Source organism: Pagrus major, chromosome 17, assembly GCF_040436345.1.
Source record: "Pagrus major chromosome 17, Pma_NU_1.0".
In the NCBI taxonomy this organism is placed as follows: domain Eukaryota; kingdom Metazoa; phylum Chordata; class Actinopteri; order Spariformes; family Sparidae; genus Pagrus; species Pagrus major.
In genome coordinates this window covers 25718365-25738757 of record NC_133231.1, presented here as the reverse complement: position 1 = coordinate 25738757, position 20393 = coordinate 25718365, and the positions used below count along the sequence as shown (strand labels likewise).

General features: G+C 40.2%; 1 protein-coding gene across 1 annotated transcript in view; it reads left to right on the top strand.

Annotated features, from left to right (window-relative positions):
* Positions 1–20143, top strand: part of lmna (lamin A) — a 44131-nt gene extending 23988 nt beyond the window's left edge. The window contains 11 exon segments of the mRNA XM_073485176.1: positions 8872–9028; positions 9749–9874; positions 10516–10686; positions 11776–11901; positions 12118–12338; positions 13708–14020; positions 14273–14380; positions 15216–15335; positions 15428–15490; positions 15596–15766; positions 17852–20143. Of these exon segments, the coding sequence (XP_073341277.1) occupies positions 8872–9028; positions 9749–9874; positions 10516–10686; positions 11776–11901; positions 12118–12338; positions 13708–14020; positions 14273–14380; positions 15216–15335; positions 15428–15490; positions 15596–15766; positions 17852–17887 (1612 nt within the window). The 3' untranslated portion in view covers positions 17888–20143.
* The last annotated feature ends 250 nt before the right edge of the window (positions 20144–20393 follow it).

Here is a 20393-nt window from a genome sequence, read left to right as displayed (position 1 = left end):
AACCTTTTAAATGGGACCCAGTGCAGCCAAGATTATGTCCTCTAATGATCAGAAACAATCAGATCAGTGCAGTACAGGCTGGTAGACTACACTCAGAAGTAAGAGCATGGATTTTTCCTGCAAAGTCGGAGAAACGGGGGAGGCAGAGGTCAGACGATGAGGCTGTATAATCTCAAATGTTTTAAATTTAGCCGTCTGGTAAAGTTGAAATGAAAAAGACAGCGCACACAGATTCAACTCCTGTGAGATCTTCTGTTTCAGAAATCCAGAGTAGTTTTGAGAAATGTACACAAAATATAAAACAGTGTTTCTTCCTGTCTGAATTTAAATGTAAATCTGCTCTAAAACGACTACATTTTTGTCTCAAATTGAGGTTTTGTCTCAGTTCTCAGTGCTGATTACTACTTGGCATCATTGTTGCCAAGGTCTCATGAAGCTTTTTTCCCCGGCTATGTGGCTGCAGTAATTCATCTGCCATATCTTTTGTAAAATTATAGGTTAGTGTTGAAAAAAGCACACCCTCTCCGAGATATTTTGAAAAATCTGCTCAGAAGAGTCTACACCTTTTTATTCCATTGCGTCCACAGCGTGGTAGAAATGGCAGGGCCTGACGACAAGGCCTTGGTTGCCGCGGCAACGGCATAGCAAAACAGGAGGCGGGGGGGAGTGGGCTTTTTTCTCTCTTTCACTCCACGAGGCGGGGTTCGTTTCTCGTTACTGGGGTGGACAAAGATAGCTGTGAGTCATCCTTGAGGCTGGGAGCCGAGCCAACACATTCCTCCTCCTCCTCCTCAGATTTCTCGTCTCTATTATTCCCCCTCTTTCTCTTTTTCTTTTTGTCTCTTTCTTTTCGCATTTCCATTTCACACTCCCCCCTCCACCAACACCACCACCACCACCAACACCAACCTCTCCTCTCCTCTCCTCCCCTCCTCTCCCCCATCTCACACTGTCTCCGTCCAATAGCTCCCATTTTGTGTCTGTGCCTCAAAAATGTGTCATTTACTCTATTGTAACAAACTGCCTTAAAAAAGCTTTGATATAGCAGCTGAAGAGGGTGGAATGATGTGTAAACCTTTATTATTTTTCAGTTATATTATTTTTATTCAGCGGTGTCGACTTTGTGTGTGGGAGGAAAGAAGGCATGACAAATAAGACAAGTGGTCTACACTGGAAAAAATAAGAATAAGGCTTGCCGAAATTACACTTCTTTGTCTGTTTTTAATTCCCTCTTCCAGTGTGAGGTATGAAACGTGCAGCGCTGCCCTTTTGGCACAAAGGTCTTTCTCAGTTTGCATGCTCCAAAGCAACTCTGCTGCCTTGTTTTTACTTGCAACAGATTTTTTCCTTATCTTGATGAAACTGGCTGGTATTTTTTCCGCTTTATTCACCTAATTTCCCAAATGTAATCTGCAATTTGTTTGCTCATCTGTTGGCTCTCAGCCATTCTCAGTACCACATTTGTTAGTCTCATGCTGACTGTGTATTGTAGTGTAAATATTAATAGTGTGATTCTTGGAAAATAACTGCGGAGTGGCTCCACACGTGTTCTGAGCACTGGCTGCGAGGCTTCAGAGCTTTGATGGAACAAAATGTAAACATAAAGTCAGAGGATATTTATGCTGAGGCTCTTTAATTACGCAATTCATGCTAGATTATATAAACAGGTAGTCCAAAGCAAACGCCCGCACAAAGAACTCACACACACCCTGCACTGGATTATGTAAATAGCATACGAGAACAACGTATATGTACTGAACATGTTGGCACACACACATTTGTTAATGCATGATGTCATAAGAAGGAAAATCTGCGCATACATGCATTTAACGTACATGGTGGTGTACACAGTTGTTGCAGCCAACACTCCCACACAGTGCAGAACAGACTCAAACATGCACAAATACACCCACGTGCACACATGGACTTCAAAGAAATACAAACACACACACACACACACACACACACACACACACACACACACACACACACACACACGCACACACTGAAAAGGTTTTTATAAAATCCTTCCGTTGTTTTAAGCCGACATCCAGGAACATCATCCTGGAGTTGACGGTAGCAAAGACAGCATGTTAAAGAACAGCACAGACGAGTCCATCACAGCGTTACACATGGTGTAATAAAGTGGGTTTCTTTTTCCAGATTATTTTATCAGTACAGTACAGTAAGACTAACTTTTAAAATATCTATGGTTAAATTTATCATTATGTGTTAACAGTTTGATTCACCCAAAACTGGATAGGTGTGGATGTGATATCCCAGTTGCTACGAAGGCTAACCTATTATCTTCTTTATTGCTTTTTTAAAAATTGTGGCTTCAAATCTGCTCCACATTCATCCTTAATCAGTATTAAATCACAAGATCATAGAAAAATAAATGCAATCGCATCAAAGGGAGTCATTTTATGAGTCAGTCAGAGATCAAACCAGAATCTCTTGTTTGATCAGAAAATGTATGTCGTGCTTTGTTGTTCGATTGATTCCAACCTGCTGTTCCTGCTTCTGGAAAAACATTCAGATATTCATGTTTCCCAGAGGATGATGTCACGACTCAGATGATCCTCTGACTTTTTCTCTTGCGCCACCACGAGGTTGACAAGTTTGGTGGATTGATTACCATGAAGCTTGTACAGACATTCACGTCCCTATAACTTTGGTGACGTGTTTTTTTATCTGGCACCATCATCCGGTCAAAGTTTGCCACCTCCACCAGTTTTACTCACTAAAGTGTGTTTACAGGTCTTGCGGGGCACTACTGCAGATGTGAAGAAAAGTGGTGTGAAGCCTTTTGTGGCTACAAAAGAAGCTGCATGTAATCTGATACACTGCCTCCGGTGATGTCACTCAGTGGCTGGTGAACTGTGGGTAATGTAGGCAGCAGGTTTTGAAAAGGGAAAAAGAGTGGAATAATAAAGTTGATATTATAAAGTTAATTCTGCTGTATCGATTTTGATCATTTCTTTTCATAATGAGTCCAGCAGTGTTATAGGAGTGTAATTCTAGACCAGTAGACTACTTTACAAAACCTGGTGCCTACATTACACACAATGCAACAGCCACTGAGTGACTTCACTGGAGGCAATATATTTCATTACATGTAGCTTCCTCTGGAGCATTAAAGGACTTAAACCACTTTTTAACATATGCAGTTGTACTCCCCCGAGACCTGTAAACACACTTTAATGTGTGAAATTGGTGGCGTTATCCTTTAAGTAATGAAGGCTGTACTTTGTGACTGTGAACATGGTAAATGTTATACTTGCTGAATATCTGAATATTAGCATTTTTATTGGGAGAATGCTAGCATGCTGGCGTTAGCATTTAGCGTAAAACACCACCGTGTCCAAGTCTTAGTCTTTTCCTTTTTTTTCATTGGAGTGTGTCACTTGTACTGAAACCGCTGTAGTGTAACAGCCATCACATGACTACACTGCATGTTATTCTGCTGTATGGAAACACACTCTGTCCTGCCATCATATTAGTGTATGAAGTGAGTACAAGTAAAACAGCATGTCACTGTACCAAACCCACCACTGTCCATTAATTCACTGTTGGAGCTGATCCACTGGGCCCATTAGCGCTCAAACATTTCACAGCCAGCCACACTAACAAGCATTCATCTGCCCACAGAATCAGCCCGTTAAAATGTTTCACTGAAAAGAGTATCAACATCTAGACAAAGAGCCGTATAGTTTTAAGTAATTTTTATGTCAAGTTGTATACAAATGTGAAAAATATGTGTGTGGTGTTCACATCACTAATGCTTACACTTTACAGCCCAATTAAATAAGAAGAAAACACGTCTCTCTCTCATTACAGGCCTATTTTGGCTGTTTTATTATTAAAGTCCATAATATGTTAATGAGCAGCATTGTGGTGAATTTGAAATGATCCACAACAACAGCAGCAGCCTTTTGTAAAACGAGTTTTCATCACACCTAGAGAGTTACACAAGCCTGAGGGAACACGGCCGGGCCAGAGGTGGCTAAACACTATTATCCCGTTATCGTCACAAAAAGATAACAGTCATTAAAACACTTTACAGCAGTAACCACACCTCGCTTTATGCCACTTCTCTGCCTGTCTTGTTGGAGTCTTTGACACGTATTGATGGCTGATAGGGCGGCTCTGTTACTGTAGGCTTCAAGTCTTTGGAAGTTCAAGAATTCAGGGAATGTTTGTAGGTGTCAGCGTGTGTATGTGCACGTACGTGTGTGTTCTTGAAACATTCATGTTTTTCCCTGTGCATGTACAGTCGTAATCTCAAGTACTTTTACAGCTGGTCTGAAAGAGTCACATTCCTGTATCGCAACAAAAGAGCAGAAAAAAAAGTCTTAACTAACTGTGATTATATCAGAATTCCTCCAGTGTTTTAAGTATGTATGGAGAGAGAGATATACTCACACTCATTGATATAAATGGGGTGGACAAAATAATAGACACACCTGTCAGTTTAAAGCCCCCCTCTAGCCAGTGTTACTTAAGGTAAGGTTAACGTGATTTTTTTTCAAAAAGACAGACAGACTCAATTACGGTCGCAACCAGGCTGCTGTTTTTAGCGAGATCAACATTATTAGCATGGATAGCAATAGTAACAACAATAACATGGACAGGGATAGCATGGATATTAGCATGGAATGCGATAGCATAGATATTAACATGATAGCAATAGCATGGCTATTAGCATGGATAACAATAGACTGGTAATAGCATGGATAGCAATAGCATAGATATTAACATGGATAGCAATAGCATAGATATTACCATGGATAGCGATAGCATAAATATTAGCATGGATAGTGATAGCATGGATATTAGCATGGATAGCAATAGCATTGATATTACCTTGGATAGCAATAGCATGGATATTAGCATTGATAGTAAAGAATAGATATTAGCATTGATAGTGATAACGGTCACTCTAACATCAGTTCCTCTTGGGTATTTATGAGCTTAAGCATTTATTCAGGGACAAACTGTAACCTGTACTGTATTTTTTAATTTCCTCACAGCTTCTCAAACTGTCTCAGTGGGCCTGCACAAGCTTGTAGGATGGTGCATGACTCACAGATCATTTGGCTAACAGTGTGGCTCACCAACATTGTTAGGAAATTACTCACACATTAAATATCATGGAGTGGGGCTTAAATTGCAATACAGCTCAACAGCAACAAACTGCAGCCTCTTTACATCTGAACAATAACTGAACATTGTAACCCTCATGAAGGAAGGATTTATTGTTTTAGCTCGGTGTACCTAATAAACTGCCAACCGAGTGTATGTTTCAAATGAGACATACATCCGTTAATCACTGAAGTGCAGTCAAACAATATGTCCCTGAGCAGGGCTTTTACAACCAGCTGTTAAATGATACTGTAGAAGACTGTTTTAATGACTGGGGAAGTTTATAAATATGAATATGTGCTTTGCTGTAGAGAAGGAATGTATGAACATCTGGTCCAAACATCTGGTCATTTAAATTTGGTTAAAGGCTCTGGAAAAGGTCATTGTTGAGTTACCAAAGAATGTATACATCTAGTTGCAAGTTTATGAAAGTCCCCCTCCGGTCAGAAATGTTTTTCCTCCATATTGCATGATTTGTGATTTCAAATAGTCTGGAAGCCAACCCTGGTCCACTAGTCAGCATACACAAGTGTGATGTGGAACCTTAAAGTCTCCAAAAACATCTTGTGTTCGGAAGTTAAACCAGAGTCCGTTTAGGCAAGTCTCGCCGCTCGGCAGGCATCTTGGCAACATCCCTGGGCAGTAATGTCAGGCTAACAAGACCAGGTCCCTGTCTAAATGTATGAGGAGAGAGCCAGAACTGCAACTGCTTTAAAAAGTAATTTTATTTATTATTTAAAAATAAAATGCTTTTTTTATACTTCTACTACTCATGCTCACAGCCTCACGACAACATCTTTAAGGGCTCAGTCCACAGTGTCGTGATGTGATGTGATGTCAGCTCATCCTACCAGAGCTCTTGTTTTGATAACCTCACCTTTCTTGGTAATCGTTTGCATTAACGTTAGATCCCTCTCCATCTGCAGCCGCACACAATCAGTTGAAACTGTCGGGAATCTCAACTGTGCGCTCGCGTCAGTGCAACAACCCGATTGGCTGATATGTTTCCCGGTTCAGCTGTTTATTATTCAGACGATTGGGTTTTGTGGGGAGACGTGTCATACAACAGCCATCTCTGGACTTTTCTATTGAAAATGCTTTAAGTGGTTGGTCTCTGGTTCAACTTGTGAAATGAAAAATATTTTAATATTCATATATTCTGGAATTTTTAATGAGGGAGAAGGAGTGGGTACCATTTTAAGGCTTTTAATGCGGTAATTATACTTTTTTCTGCAAAAAAAGAGAGACACATAGTTTCCATGTATGCCTTAATTAAAGTATGATGGGGATCTTATCTCGGTCTAGGGTAGACCTAGGAAGAACAGTGCAGTTTAATCCAAATATTAGAAACACCTCTCTAGAGGATTATCACAAACCACAGCCTCCAAAATGACCGTAAGTACACCTTCAACAAAAACTGAACATCATAACCTTCATGAAGGTCGGATGTAGTGTTTTGGCTACGTGTACCTAATAAACTAGCACCTGGCTGCATGTACTCCACTGTAACTTTAAGGGAACATGTCTGATCAAGTGTGTCCCAGACCTTCTCGTGTGTGTGTTTGTGTGCATGGTCGGCCATGATTTGATTTGGACCCACTGGGCTGTGACTCTTTCTCTTTTTCTTTTATCTGAACAATGAGTCGTCTGGAAGGCTTTTATATAATTACCCATTCAAGTTTTCTGAGCTTGATCGTGCATCTGTGAGGCATCATGGATGTGTTTTCTCTGGATTTAATTTGATACTTTTTTTCTGGACATAAAAGACTCATTCAGTTCCGTCCCCGACGCAGGCGGCCTCAGTGTAGTTCTGCTTTTCCACCAGTTCATCTCGTCTCTTTGTCCCGGCTCTTTTCAGGAAGCAGAATTGCAATTTCAGGCTCGTCTAAAGCCTTATTAGTGTTTATTGAACGCAGTAATAGAAATTGATTGCTGTATCATAAACCAATAAATTACACTTTCACTTCCGAGGTAATAGCTTATGAATGGACTCGATCTTTGCAGTCACTCATTTCTCTGCTGTGGAGTAACTTTATCTGAGTTCATTGTGAAGCTCGTCCTCACACCCGGCTGGCAGTGACCGGAGGACTCAGAGGTCTGTGTGAGCAGCCTGGAAGCCATCTCCCCCAGCAGATGGCCATTATTAATGACAATGAAGAACTAGCCCACAGGCACAAATAGAATAACAGGGAGCCCATTTCCTTCTCGCCGTGCGTGAACCACCTATACGGCTAACAACCTCCCTCTCTCCCCTCCGCTCTCTTCATCTTCTGCTGGGCATGTATTGTTTTTCCATGCCTGTATCCAAGTTGTTTTCGTTCCCAACCCAACCAGAACTCTAAATTGGTTTCTGTCGAGATGTTAAAGGAGAGGCGGAGCACACACGCACAAGCACATGCACAAGAAACGTGAATTCTCTAAACTCGACACAGCTTCCCCCAGAGAGAGAGTTTAATGGGCTCTTACTCAGTACGGAAGGCTAATAACAGCATGTTGATGTGTTGGCCTGAGTTCAGTTCACATCAACAGTGGACAACTGCTGCTCTCGCTGCACTGTACAATGGTAGTTTGTGTCATCGACAACTTGTGTCACTGCAGCACAGTTACACTGCTCATCAAGTTTCACTTTAAGCAGAAATATGGGAACAGGTTCTCATTAATGTCAGCAGGAGAATTTTATGATTTCCTCTACAGCACTTAATGTACGAGCTGAGCTGAGCACAGATCCACTGATTTTTTTGTTTAAATTGGGTAAAGTATGAGGCTACAGCGCAAGTTTGTCTTAACATCCTGTTCTTAGTCGTCAGTCAGAAGGGATCAAAGGAACCTGTGTTTCTCTGATGTTTCTTTTTTGTAAAAAAGATAAAATGAATAACCCCATGTGACTAACCACTCAATAAAGTTTGATGCAGATGCAAACAGGAGCTGTATCGAATGCTGGATACCGTTGGATTCAGACCAACTTCAACGCAGAGGCAGTTCAAAGTGCTCTACATAACGCAAAGAAGCGCATTTAAAACAAAACAAAAATCAATCAAGTGTAGACCTTTAACAGAAGTCTAGCAGTCAGCACTTCGATGTGAGTTTTTTTTAAAGCAACTTGAGATGAATGAAACAGCTCCAAAGAGGCCGAATCAACTGTATCCAAACTGCAAAGTCAAAAAAGAGCTAAATTATGCAACATCTCAAAGAGAACAGTCCTGAAACACACGGATGAGCTGTATTACCAGAGAAGAGTCCACAATTAAAATCCAACATAGATGTAAAATAACTAAGTACACTTAATCAAGTATAGATACTTCTACTTTACTTTACTACTTTACCTTTTCTGCTGCTTTATACTTCTACTCCACTACGATTCAGAGGCAATTATTGTACCTTTTATTATTATATAGAATAAGAGAAGAGTTATTTGATGTCCGGGGGAAATTTTCCTGCTAGCCAGCAGTATATGAAGTAATCAAAACTTAAAAATCAATTAATGCATAAATCCAATGATATAATATACATTGGTCTCAAAAGGGCTAGTCTGCATAATGTGTACTTTACTTTCTGTACTTAAAGTATTTTTTTATGCTGATACTTGTTGGGGTCTGTACATAAACATCTGGAGGACAGTATACCTAGATATGAAAGACGTATACAGCAGGGTGTGATAATGACACATAGCTTATTGAAGGGACATCAACCTAACGTCCACATCTTCTCTGTCTCGTGTTGTTACAGGAACGGTAAAAAGGAGTCTGACCTGGAGGCGGCTCTGGCCCGGTTGAGGGACCTGGAAGCCCTGCTCAACTCTAAAGATGCCTCCCTCTCCACCGCCATGGGGGAGAAGCGAGCCCTGGAGGCTGAGGTGAAGGACCTCAAGGCCCAGCTGGCCAAGGTAAAAACACCTGAAGTCTTACAGGGTAGTCGACGGCAGGAAGTTGCTCAGAGGAAATAGAAACCCATTCGGAAAACATGGAAAATTGTCTGAAATATAATGTATTACACACACTGAGTGAATCATTTCAGCTCACAGAGGATGTCTTTACCATGACACGTAACTCTAAATTATAAACAGGAAACATTGTGGTCCTGTCACTGTTTACATTGGGTTAACTTCTAAGTACTTGCAGTGATTGTATTAAAGGAAAAAGTTTATGATCCTTGGTTGCCACCTGTTAGAAAATCAGTCAGTAGTTGGAGTGCAAATCCACAGAGACTGAGATTTGAAATGATTGTCTCAGTGTGTGAGCTTTTTACCTCCTAAGCACAGAAATATAACAGCAGAAGAAGTAATTTTATGTAAACCCTCCAGGCAGTTGATTATGAATGAGGACAAGGTGGTGAGGCAGACAAGGTTGCATTCTCCATTGTTTGTTTTATCAATGAATTTTACCACAAGACTGATGTAGATACAGTTGTGGCCTTGCTCCATCTACTGGCCACACTGAGGAACTGCAGGATCTGGCTTCAAAAAAGGGTTCATAGCTCAAACAACGCTGCACAGATCACACCAAGAGCTGTGTTTGATTTTTTTTCTCTCTCACATGCCTCCATTAGAGAACATTTCCCTCTTCATCTTCTCTCTGCTTCTCCTCCTCCTCCTCCTCCCTCCCAGTTGGAAGGTAACTTAGCTGATGCCAAGAGGCAGCTGCAGGATGAGATGCTGAGGAGAGTGGACGCCGAGAACCGCCTGCAGACCCTGAAGGAGGAACTGGAGTTCCAGAAGAACATCTACAACGAGGTTCCCACTCTTCACCTTAACACTTCTATTTCTGTTTTTATTTTTCTAAGACATCTGTCCTACTTTTCATCTTTTCCAAAGGATATTGATTCTCTTCCAACCACCTTCTTGTTTGATTGCATTCCTGATGCAGATCTTTTTGCTTCTCATTTCTCCTTTTTTTTATTTATTTGAAGTTTGTTTTCACATAAATGATAAAACACAGTACAAGTAGAAATATTTACAAGGCGTAAGTTAAATTGTTAGATTTAATTTTTTGCTATAATTAAATCACAGTTTTCATAATTTTCTGGTCTTGGTCGAGTCCTGACCAACAGACGTGTTTTCTGAATGTAAATAGACTAACTGGGAGTTGCTTAAAGGTCAACAGCGCTGTACTTCTAAACAAGTAATTACTGCACAGCGACTGACTAATCAATGCAATTAAGTTCATTGACTATAACAGGTGTCTGCAGGTGGAGTCTTTTAATTGTTTAAAGTGCCTGAAAGAAAATAAACCAACCATCAATACAAACGACTGTTTTTGTGGCTTAATTAAGTAATAAATAGTCGAGAAAATCAGACTCTCATCAATACAAGTCAAACTAGGCAGATCCATAAAACCTAAAATAACCTAACCTCCAACCTGTCTGTGTCTGTAGGAGATACGTGAGTCCAAACGCCGGCACGAGTCTCGCATGGTGGAGGTCGAAGGCGGGCGGCAGATGGACTATGAAAGCAAGCTCGCCGAGGCGCTGGTCGAGATGCGAGCCCAACACGAGGAGCAGCTCCGCCTCTACAAGGAGGAGGTGGAGAAGACCTACAACTCAAAGGTACGTCTGCTCTGTCCACACCTAGAGAGTCCAAGTAGAGATTGTTGATGGTTCTTGACATCAATAACTACACATGGGACATTTTAAATTTGCTCTAACTCAGGTGGATGGTGGAGGACTATAACGACGAGACAGTGGTGAACGGTTATTGTTGGATGTTTTTGATCGATAGAAACACTGACAGCCAAACAAAATCTATCTGAATTGACAAGACGTCACATTCACAACTTCAAACTTTTATTATAATACATCTATCTATAATAAATGATTAAGCTAAAAGTTAAAAGTAAAGTACATTTTACCTGAGACAGACTGCCAAACAGTATTTGATGCTGATCTCTCGTCTGAGAAGGTCTTTTTGTATTTAATGATGTCCCCTAATGATCTTCAGGCTGTTGATGTTGATTTGATCTCTCAAACCAAAGTATGAATAAAATTTCAAAAGACAACAACTCGTATCATAAAGTGTTCATTTGAAACCATTGTCAAACTGCTGTTTGTTACCCTTAATGACCTTCAGCATCTGTATAAAGTAAAGGCCATCTCTTAGGCAAAGACTTTTGTTTTGGACCCTCTGCATCCTTTATATGCTGAGTTCCATCAGGGTGGAGGTTTAGTCTCCCAAAGGACATTACAAACGGATACAGATTATCTTTTATTCCACTGGCTTTTAAAACAAACTACCTCCATGATCTCTGGTGACAGTGTAAGTGATGTGGATATTGTCTTGTGTATGTGGTTGATGTAATTATGTATTTGTGTTTGACTACTCTCTGTAAAGTCAATTGCCCCACAGGGACATTAAAGTTTTACTCTACTCTACTCTACTACTTAAAAATATCTTTCTTAATGAGTTAACTTAATAGAAGAGATTGCAAGAAGCAACAGGCTAAAGAGTTTTTTTCTTTTGTGGCGTTTGGTCTTCAAACAAGTTAAGAGACTTTGTTCATTAAATGACGTCCTGTGAAATAGAGTAAACACAACTCTGAGTTGATAATCTGTGTGTCAGACAGCAGAGTTTTAGTTCAGGCGGTTCAGTGTAGTAAACCAGTGCTGAAAGGTGTGTCTTTGTGTGTCTCTGTGTGTCAGCTGGAGAACGCCCGTCACTCAGCTGACAGGAATAGCCACTTGGTGGGAGCTGCTCACGAAGAGCTTCAGCAGACCCGTGTTCGACTGGAGGGCATGTCGGGTCAGCTCAGCATGCTGCAGAAACAGGTACGCACTCACACACTCATACAGTCCGTCAGTCACACTATCTGTCAGTGGTTTGATGTCTGTCTGCTGGTTTTTCTGGCCAGTAACTGTTTTTCCTCACCTTTAAGCACGATTGATTCATTTAAGCCTCATCTGACTCATCGAGCAGACTAGCTGTGTTTGAATTGTTGTCTTAATTGACCAACCTTTAGCGTGTGTGTATTCTCTCTAAATCAGCTGTCAGCGAGCGAGTCCAAGGTGCGGGAGCTGGAGGAGGCTCTGTCCAGGGAGCGGGACCTGATGCGGCGACGGCTGGCGGATAAAGAGTAGGAGATCGCCGAAATCCGAGCTCGGATGCTGCAGCAGCTGGACGAGTACCAGGAGCTGCTGGACATCAAACTGGCCCTGGACATGGAGATTAATGCTTACAGGAAGCTTCTGGAGGGAGAGGAGGAGAGGTGAGGTTGTTGTAGAGCAGAAGGTAGATCATTGGACTACTAAAGGTCTACAGGTTGTTACAGGAAGGGAGGGATCACTAACGAGACATAATACAAACAGTGAAGTCATTACTGACTTTGCCAAACGAGCACAGATCAGAACAAAAATGTTAGAATATACAATGATATTTAAGAAAATGGTATGCTTCCAACTTCGTAGCAACAGTTTGGGGAAGAGTCTGTGTGCACAAAGCCAGACCCATCAAAGCGTTTTTTTGGTTTGGCCCTGACTTCAACCCCATCCGACACCTTTGGGACGAACTAGCACACCGACTGTGAGCCAGACCTGAACATCCAACATCAGTGTTGGACCTCACTGTTGCTCTTGTGGATAAATGGGATAAAATCCCTGCAGCCAAGCTCAGAAATCTGGTGGAAAGAAGGGCTGCACGATTTATCAAAAATATTACCAAAATCACAATATGGCCAAGAGAGAAATCCAAATCACGGAAAATGTCAACTGTGTGGCCAATAGGGATTATAACAAAGTACTGTAATGCTGCAGAGATGTAGGAAAACATATTTGTTAGGTTCAGACCTCAATTATGATTTTATTTGTTTTTTTTAGTGAAAAGGAAAATTTAATTGAATGATCTCCAATCATATCGCGATTGCAATATCCGACAAAATAATTGCAAAATGATTTGTTCCACCATATCGTGCAGCCCAAATGGAAAGCTTAAAACCAGAGGAGTGGAAGCTGTAATGGCTTCAGATTATTGCTCCTGGTTTTGGAATAAAATGGTCAACAATCACATATTTTTGGCCTTGACATGGAAGACCTGACTATTTTTTCCGTATCTGGTTACACCCAGTGTATAATAAACAGAGCTGTGTGGACATGATTTGAAAGACTTAGACTTATGTATTTTCCTGATGAACATAACAGGATAAATAAACATAAATAATACAAAGATATTGTTTCTTTGCTACATTTGTACCTACATGAATGATTAACTTTCTCTCTCCTGCAGCCTAAGGTTGTCACAACAACAGAATTTTAAACTTAAAATTTGCTTTATAATAACAAAAGACATGGAAATCTAACTTTCCACAATATGGGAGATTTAAAGTTACTGAAGGTTGATGTAGATTTTTCTCAGAGGCTGCTGCAGTAACAGCAGAGGCAGTTTTTCCTAGATCACAGTTCTGGTTCAAGGCTCTTTGTCAATCAGCCAATCACTGGAGCAGGTTGGTTGTAGTAGCTGTGGGGTAAGAGTCATAGGACAGTGAGGGTGAGATACAAAAACAATGTGAGACTGTATCTGTGTTACACTAACTGCCTTGGTCTGTTTCTGTCATCTGAATCTCTTCCTCCCTCTCTCCTCAGGCTGCGTCTGTCACCCAGCCCTCCACCCAGCAAGGTCATGGTGACGCGGACCTCCGGCTCAGGCCACAGCCACACCAGCCGCCTGCTCCAGTCCACCTCCGCCGCCACCGCCTCCAGCAGCCGCAACTCCTCTGGCGCGGGCAGCAGCAAGAAGCGCCGCCTCAATGACAACGACAGCGAGACCTCCAGCATGGCGGGGGGCACCGTGACCAAGACTCGCATTAGCCAGCACGCCTCAGCCAGCGGGCGCATCACTGTGGACGAGGTCGACCTGGAGGGCAAGTACGTTCGTCTGAGCAACAAGGCCGACGAGGTGAGAATGGCTTTTCAAACACTTGTGTTAAACACACGTTGTTCGATTTGATATATATCATAATCTAATTAACCATCATATAATTCGGCTAATGCTTTCCATACCAGAGTATGTATTCTAAGAAGGACATCCATATGCATCTGTAGCCTACACCTTTTTGGTGTGTTAAACTTTTTTTACATGCTGGACAAAATATCAGTTTTGTTTTTAAATTTTCTGTCCTCCGTCTCTCTTCCCATTTCTCTCCTGCAGGACCAATCTCTGGCCAACTGGCAGGTGAAGAGACAAGTAGGCAGCGGCACCCCCATCGTCTACAAGTTTCCCCACAAGTTCACTCTGAAGGCCGGAGGAACTGTCACTGTAAGTTACACTAAGTCATGATTTTTCAGCTTATCGATCTTTTTATTGTGAATGTGACTGTTGTGCCTCGGTTAGTTTTTATTTTTTACTAATAGCAGTTCTTTAAAACAAGAATTTGGTGAGCGGGTGCCCGTTTTGTTTGTATTGTGTGCATGTGCTCGAGCCTGGAGGTGAAACATTACACATTCCTGCCAATGTGTTCACACTTATTCACAGATTGACAGGTGGCAATAATGTGCCAAGATTAGTACGGAAATGTCAAAATGCAGGGAAGAAGACCGCAAGCTAGCAAAAATGGATGTATGTTTAAAAAGCATCGGCTTAGAAAAGGCAGGAAATGCATTCAAGGCCTTGCTTTGAGCTGCTGCACTTATGTTAAATTGTTATATTTAACTTGATTTAATGCACTCTGTCAGCTATGTTTGACTTTATTTTTATTATTGTTATTCAGCGTGGTTTATTAGGCATTCCTCTGTATTCTATTTTCATTCTTATTTTATCATATTTTCTGTTTTGGGTTTATTCTCCATCTAATTTCACACTAGTTATGGCATTTTTTCTTTCTTTTTATGCTTCTTTATCTTATTTTTTATTTTATTAAGAGTTTTTGATTTTCTATCTTTCTATCTTTGATTTTATGTTCATTCTGTGTTTCTTTATATTAAACAATTGGTGCATATATGTATGAAATGTAGTATGAAAGGTGCAATAAAAAAGTACTATGCAGCGTAGAGTATCTGCTAATAACTGTGTTTGCTTTATATATCCATGACTGTAGCGACCTTTTTCTGTAATTTCATGATCTCTCTTAAACTCTGACATTTAACCTCTTCAGATCTGGGCTGCATCTGGGAATGCAACCCACAACCCTCCCAGTGACCTGGTGTGGAAGAACCAGAACTCCTGGGGCACCGGTGACCTTCTGGCGACCAGCCTCATCAGCGCCAACGGAGAGGTCTGACTTCACCTGTGTTTCTTTGAGCTTCCACTTCTCTTCCTTTCTAACTGCAATCACTCAAATCGTTTTGTGACTTTATTATCCATCAGGAAATGGCCATGAGGAAAGTGACTCGCACACTGTTCCACGATGATGAGGACGATGATGACATGGTAAATCCCTCATAAAACACCATACATAATGCATCAGGAACAACATTACTCACAGTCGAGCAGCAGTGTGAAGTGACTCACCCTGTTGTGTGTCGCCCCCTGCAGGGAGCTCACAGCACAAGCGGCGCAGACAACGAGTACAACCTGAGGAGCCGCAAGGTGATCTGCGACTCCTGCGGGCAGCCATCGGACCGCGGCGGTGTCTGCAGCAGCGGGGGTCTACCTGAAGGCCTCGTGGGACATTCCTTCTTCATGGGCAGCAACGAGCCCAGAAAGGTGTGTGTGTTACAACATTAACATCAGGAATCACACAGCACAAGGCCGGACAGTACTGTATTATATTTTATGACAAAATCTGACGATTTAATACTAATTAATAATAAAAAAAAACACTTTCTGAAGTGACAGGAAACTTGATTTAGATTTCTTCCATATTTGTATGTGCTACTGATGTTAGGACGGTATTGACGTTTCAATTAGATGTGAGTAAAATCAGTGATGAACGCGGAAACAACAAAGCCATGTTGCGTAAGTTGTTACAGCAATACACAAACAACATGGTATATGTAATGCGAAGGTAACAGAGGAAATCCCACAGCCGTAAACTTTAAGTTTGACTGAGAGAAACCCCCAACAATCAGAAGTGAAAACACCACAGAGCAGCTTCACTTCACCGGAGCATCAGATGGTTAAACAATCGTAAAAATGACAGAATATCTCGCATCGCATCGTATTTAACTCTGTTACATATTTGCAGCAAACAGAGAAGGACTGGATAATATTATGAATCAGTCTTGCAGAGCTGTTGTGTGTTTCCAATGTGCTTTGACTCACTAAGACTCCATCTGATGCTGCTGGGAGTCGGCTGGGCAAGAGATCATTATTACATCACTGTCATTAAATGAGACTGTATGTCCTCGAAATTTTAGATATCATTATATCATGATATGGGATAAGTGTTGTCTTTTTGTGGAGTTAAATTCATTGTGTTAATATTTTGTGAAAGTCACAATAATCCATATCAAAGTATTTGGTCAAAAATATTGTGATGATTAATTTTGCGCCGGTTCGAGCATTAAAGAAATGCTTTTGAGGAGACTTCAAAATATCAATATATACAGTATATTGTGTGTTATGATGTAGCCTAAATATTGCTCCTGTTCCTGGTCAGATTGCCCAGCCCGACTCGGAAGTAAACATTTTTTGTCCTTCACTTCTCAGCGTTGATTTGAGTGCAAAAAGCTCTGATTTTCTGAGATGACAGATGTTTAACCAGTCACACCTCAGTATTAAAAAACTGGCAACAGGTCTGTAATTTCAAAATAATTTCTGTGGAAGGTTTCCTGAAAAGGACTCGATTCAAACCCAAGCACATATTTAGTTTTCATAATTTATTATTAGAAACTCTGATTTATGTTGAACTGAATGTTCATTCGAAGACACTTTTTTATATTTGCATGTTCGGCACACCAGCTGTGCACAGTTCACTGCACCACTAATTAATTGGGATGAATTAATTGGACTTCAGCACTTTTTTTTTTTTCTACACTAGTAGTACTAAACTGCATCATTATGTTCAGGAAACTGAAGATGATCACGTTCATCAGTGGGCCATAGACTCGGTCACCAATGTGTAATCCTTTTTGGCAATAGAGAGCGACTTAACAGACATCGATTTAAATGAAAATCTTTAACTTACTGTTTCACATTAAAGAAACCAAACATGGAAAAGTTTGCAAACAGCTTTATCAGCAGTAATATTTAGTCACCAACAAGACATTAAAGGGGCAGTATGTAGTTTTGGAGAAGAAATTCAAACTCGTAATTTTAATATTTACAATATTAATGAGGTAATAATACAAATAGCTGAATAAACATGCTGTTCTCAGAGGAAAATAAGGTCCCCAGAAGACTGTTTGAAGCTAGAAAGGTGGCAGGGTCCGCCACACATAACCAAAGTAAACAGTATGAAATTGTATTGTCCTTTTAAGGTCAGTTTGTTTATTCAGTCATAAAAAAGAGAGGGTGTTTATTTAGTTTGTTTAGGCATAAAAAAAATCAGTCAATGAAGATGTTTCTCTTATTTAAAATTTGTTGTGCTCCTTTTTAAATAAAACATTAGACAACATTCATTTAACTGCACAATCAGGCTTTTACAAAATAAATGCATTGCATTTTCCTCTCGATTCTGTTTTTATTTTTGTTAAATGAAAATATATCAAACTGAATAGAGCAGCTAACCAGTGACTCAGAGCTCGCTGTGATCATCTCATCGTTAACCCAGTTAATTTGTTTGGTTCGGTGTGTGAACATCCTGCCAGCTTTTCTTATTTTCTTCCACTGTGTCACTTCCTCCTTCAGGGCCGTGCCAAGCCGGAGAACTGCTCCGTCATGTAGAAACCAGACAGCACCTCACCTCCTGTGGCCCACAAAGGAGAATCATTTTCTACCATTGGGATGTTTGTCTTATTATTTTTTTATATGACCTCGTCTTATTTTTTGTGTTCACATTAATCTGCGGGTTAAATTTTTCTTTGAGGTTTTTTTGGCAGAGGACACAGGATTCTTTTCATATTCAGCCTTTGAGTTTTTTTTGTATATTCAAGTTATGTTATTGCATGTGTGCCGTGCTAATGCTTGTATTGTATCCTGCTCTTCTTGCACATACCCACACACACACACACACACTACACACACACACAAAGAGCTTCATTGACCAGTGCTTGTGCTTCGATCCGAGCCGGGGTTTCACATTTAATGGCCAGGCTGTCAACACTCAACACGCACAGCTAGTGAACCCTGTCAGGAGTAGGTCTCTACAGCCATACAGACGACAGGAGAATGTTTGTTTATCATGTTTATGGCCCATCAGATAGATCAAATCTTTATTTAAGTGATGTTTACAATCGAAATTTATAATCCTTTTTTTCTTTTGGAACAGTATTGTGCTATCTTTACACTACAGAAAGGATAAATTTGATTTTTTTTTTTTTTTTACTATGTTGGAAACGTCTCCAAAGAAAGCCAAAGTGCTGTAAGCTCAGGGTGTTCAGCAGGTTCTTTTATTCACCTTAGCCTTAGACAAACGTGTACATTTTCTACGGTATGTGGAGTTGAATCGTACGGTCGGGCAGCTGTGGTGCACACAGAGAAAATTATTATTTGAGATGAATATATTTTTTCTGATATTCACAGCTCGACCCCAGAGAAATGTATTTGGTTATGTTTTTGAACATGTGGAATTATTTGCTTTGAATTGTTTGCTGGATAAGTTGAATGTTTCCAGTTTAACGGGTCACTTGTGTATCTCAGTTTGACGTACATTTAAATGCCTTATTTTTTAAAGAAATTCCAACGATGTTTTGTTATGAAACAATAATGTAGAATTTGTTTTCTACCTGGGCAAAAATCAGGAATAAGTACAATGTTTTGAGTCTTTACTGACAAATTTGTCGTCATATACAGTATATATATATATATATATTTCTAAGCTTAATTAACCAAATCAACACTATTTTAATAGAGAAGTGTTGCTGCTACTAACAGTGGAAACATTTTAACAAGATTTTTTACAGATTAGAAACACAGATGTGCCTTTTAGGACTCAACAATCGCTGTTCTTTGCACACATGCCTCGTATCACAGTCTTGTGACTGTCAGCTGTCCTTTGTGTTGCTCCTAAGAACTGGTCATAAGGGCTTTTTTTTTTCCTCCTCTTGTCTCTAAGCTCGCTGGCTTTGCAAATGCCCAGGCATGATTTTTTTTTAATTTGAGTAAGACTGTGGGGGTTATTTTTGTATGCGTTGTGACTTTATGCAATTGCTTTTATTGAGGGCGTCGCCAAATATGCACAGCAGGTAGATTTGTACTGTAGTCTGGCAGCTTAAGTCATTTATATTCCAGTGGAAAGCATCTAAGGAAAATACTTGATAGCTTATTTTTGGTATTTCTTTCTATTGTACTGAATAGACAGTATTCGTGCCACATTCTTTGTTTGCCTTAAGCAGATTTCTGATTTTTACACTGTGGTCCCCAAAGTGCCTTAAAAAGTCCACGGCCAGCTCCAAAGATGTTTAGTATTTGGCCTTTATGACACAGATTTCTAAGAAAATGCACATTAAATTTACTGTATTCAATTGTTTAATATATGCAACTATTAACTAATCATCCCTCTGAGAAAAGATCATTTAAGGGTGTGGTCAGGGTTTTACAGAGGCCCGTCTGACTGACGATACAGCAGAAAGAAACTTCTCCTTGTTTTAGTGTTTTCTTAAGAAACAAACAGCTTCTCTTTAACATTTGTTTGCAATGTTAGTTCTAATTAATGAAGAAACCAAAATCTGATTAAAACCACAGACGTGTCAAAGCCTCTCGAAGGCTCTTTGTGAGACCCTGAACCCTCCCTGTTAAAGCCTCGACGGAGGCCTCATGAATCATTTGAAGGACTTAAGGATTAAAAAATATTACAGAAAGGGATTTCATGTTATGAGCCTTTAATGCCAAAGTTCTAATTAGCTTGAAGTTGGATTTGTGTTATTTTCTGTCATAACGATGCTGTTACTGTAACATTATGGAATGCATTCACTTCATATGATTTCATTTTCTTTTTTCTTTTCTAAAATAACGAGTAAATTTCTTTTTTTTTTCCTGTGACTGACTGCTGTAGTTCTTTCCTTCATGTTGAACATTATCACTCAAAGCCACTGGTGAAAAGTGCAGCCATTTTTATTTACATTATATACACATGTTCCCATGGTTACATTCAAAAATATATGGCCATACATAAAAAAACAAAAGCTGAAGCTCTAACCACAACTATAGCACTTAAAGCACAATGTACATTCTTTCTGGTACACAGGGTTTATATGATCTCACTGACACGACAATTTGATCCAAATTTGAT